This window comes from Lactuca serriola, chromosome 3, assembly GCF_051521515.1.
Source record: "Lactuca serriola cultivar US96UC23 chromosome 3, Lser_US96UC23_V15, whole genome shotgun sequence".
Taxonomy (NCBI): Eukaryota; Viridiplantae; Streptophyta; class Magnoliopsida; order Asterales; family Asteraceae; genus Lactuca; species Lactuca serriola.
In genome coordinates, this window is record NC_136410.1 from 187,474,325 (window position 1) to 187,476,621 (window position 2,297).

The following is a 2,297-nucleotide window of genomic DNA, read 5'->3' on the forward strand; positions in this document are numbered from 1 at the left end:
TCTCTCAATGGCTCAAAATCAATACTCACCTGAAAATTTTATAAGAACATCGAAAGAAATCCCATGTAAGAAAAAAACATTTTATATGGGACGGAATCATACGTGCTGTGATTCCAGTGGCTATTTTCGAAGAAAAAAAAAAGTTGACATTTTAGCTATTTTTTAAAAGCCATTAAAGTATTTGGCTAAATTTGTAAATCTCACTTTTTTTATTCAATAAAATTAATTATCTTACAACAAATTAACCCAACATGACTCGTTTCCACCATTACTTTGGTGTGACCTTTGGAAAACACTCACCAACAAATTTATCCACTATATCTATATGCATCAAATTATTAATCTTTATACACTTTATGCATCAAATTATTCATCTTTAATTTATACATTACATGCAATTGCATAAATACCATACAAATCAAACTAATTCTTTAGTTGCAATACAAGACACAATTACATAAATATGCATTCTTCTTATTTCCATGGAAACAGGGCAAAGATTCATTATAATTTATAACACACAATCAAGAAACAATATACAATTGATAATTTTCAATGGAATTGTTAGAACTTAGAAGCACCTGTTCTTGATCAGGGTTGAACTTCAATAAACTTGTTTATCATCCATCTCCTCGCAATTTCTGATAACTTGCGATCTTCCACTTGCACTTTTCTCAGTTGTGGAGAATTCAGGATCACGAACTCAACACCTTCCACCTGGATTCCATGGCAGTAGACCATATCGATGCTCTCCAACTGCTTACAGTTTTTGCACAATGAGATCAATGATGCATTCGTTAACCTATTGCAACCCCTTAGTTTCAGTTTCCGAAGATCCTTGAATGAACTGATCATGGATGCAAATTCTTTGTCGAGAAGCATATGGTTGTAGGAGAGATCGAGTATCTTGATTTTTGGTAGATTCTGAGCTAATTCCACAAGGAATCCGTTTTGTCTCTTGATGACATCGCAATTTGTTAAAGCGAGTTCTTCGAGGTTATCACTCAACGCTAACCCTAGGGTTTTGAGTCCTTCACCTGTGACCATAGAACAACTTTGCAATCGAAGAACATGTAATTGAGTGAATTTCGTACCGATTTCGAATAAATGACTGTCGTCTAAATCGAGCGGCAATCGGAGGTCGAGTTTCTGGAGATTACAGTTCGTTTCGCGGATGAAATGGAGCAAACCTTCTTTGCTACCTCCATCGTAAATTAACATAGATGACAAAGAATCGCAACGATTCTCAGCTAATTTAAGCAAAATTAAGGCGATGATTGACCTACATGTCTTCAATTCGACTTCTTGAAGGTTCTTCAGTCGTTGGATGAAGCTCGCAAATGAATGATTATCGCCTACACCTTCGCAGTTCTCGAAAACGAGCTTCGATAGGGCTTTGTAACTACAATTGTTCCATAACCAACTGAGCTCGTAATCTCCGGCCCGAATTCCTGATAAGCAGAGGGATTCCAGCTGCAATTCAGTCGAGGAGGAGGAGTATTGTTCGGAAATAGAGTCAGGTGAGCCGTTTCCTGAAAGGATTAAGGTAAGGTTCTTGAGTGAGCGGAATGATGAGAGGAAGTGAAGGGAGAGGAGAGGTCTGGACAGGATAATAGAAAGAGACGATATGTGAGGACATGAGGTGGAGAGAGAAAACAAGGGAAAGAAGGAGACAGGGCCGGTGGAGAGGCGGAGGTGGGTGAGGTTAGGGCAAGCGGAGGAGATGGAGATGAGGAGGCTGTCGGAGAACTCGGTGGTTGCAGCGGCGGAGGAGGAAGAGGAAGAGGAAAGGGAGAGTGAGAGCAGGTAGGTGTGGAGAGAAAGGAAGGAAGTGAGAGAAGGGAGAGAAGGGTGATTGGGGGAGAGACGGAGGGTGAGGGAGGAGAGGGAAGAGTGGAGGAGATGGCGCCAGCGTTTGGAGACGAGGGAGACGGCGGATGACGACGGAGGAGGGAGGCGGTGGAAGATTTCTTGGAGGAGCTCGTCGCAGAGGATTATGTCCATTATCATGAAATTATCGAGAAAAATGACAATAATTGACTAAATTTAAATAAGAAGGTGAGAGTACTACAATATTCTATGTCATTCACCTACTCTCGGCTTTGGAAGCCGGAGTACTACGGAACCACGCGACTTAGAAGTGCATTGCTCGACACGCGGCTAATTTGTTTTAAGCATCCAAAAATTAAAGCAAAATACATATTTGGTTGTCGTAAATTGTAAAAAGTAAAAACTTCAATTTTCTTTCTTAATTTCTTTTTATTTCTTACGAAAATTATGTCCATAGTTTGTTCAAG

The 2,297-nt window shown here is 40.0% G+C and overlaps 1 protein-coding gene across 1 annotated transcript; it reads right to left on the reverse strand.

The window, feature by feature from the left end:
* Nucleotides 1-453: 453 nt before the first annotated feature.
* On the reverse strand, nt 454-2,051 carry LOC145093450 (RNI-like superfamily protein). Its single transcript, XM_079031579.1, has one exon. The coding sequence runs from the start codon at nt 2,008-2,010 to the stop codon at nt 592-594; it is 1,419 nt and encodes a 472-aa protein (XP_078887705.1). The 5' UTR covers nt 2,011-2,051; the 3' UTR covers nt 454-591.
* Nucleotides 2,052-2,297: the final 246 nt, after the last annotated feature.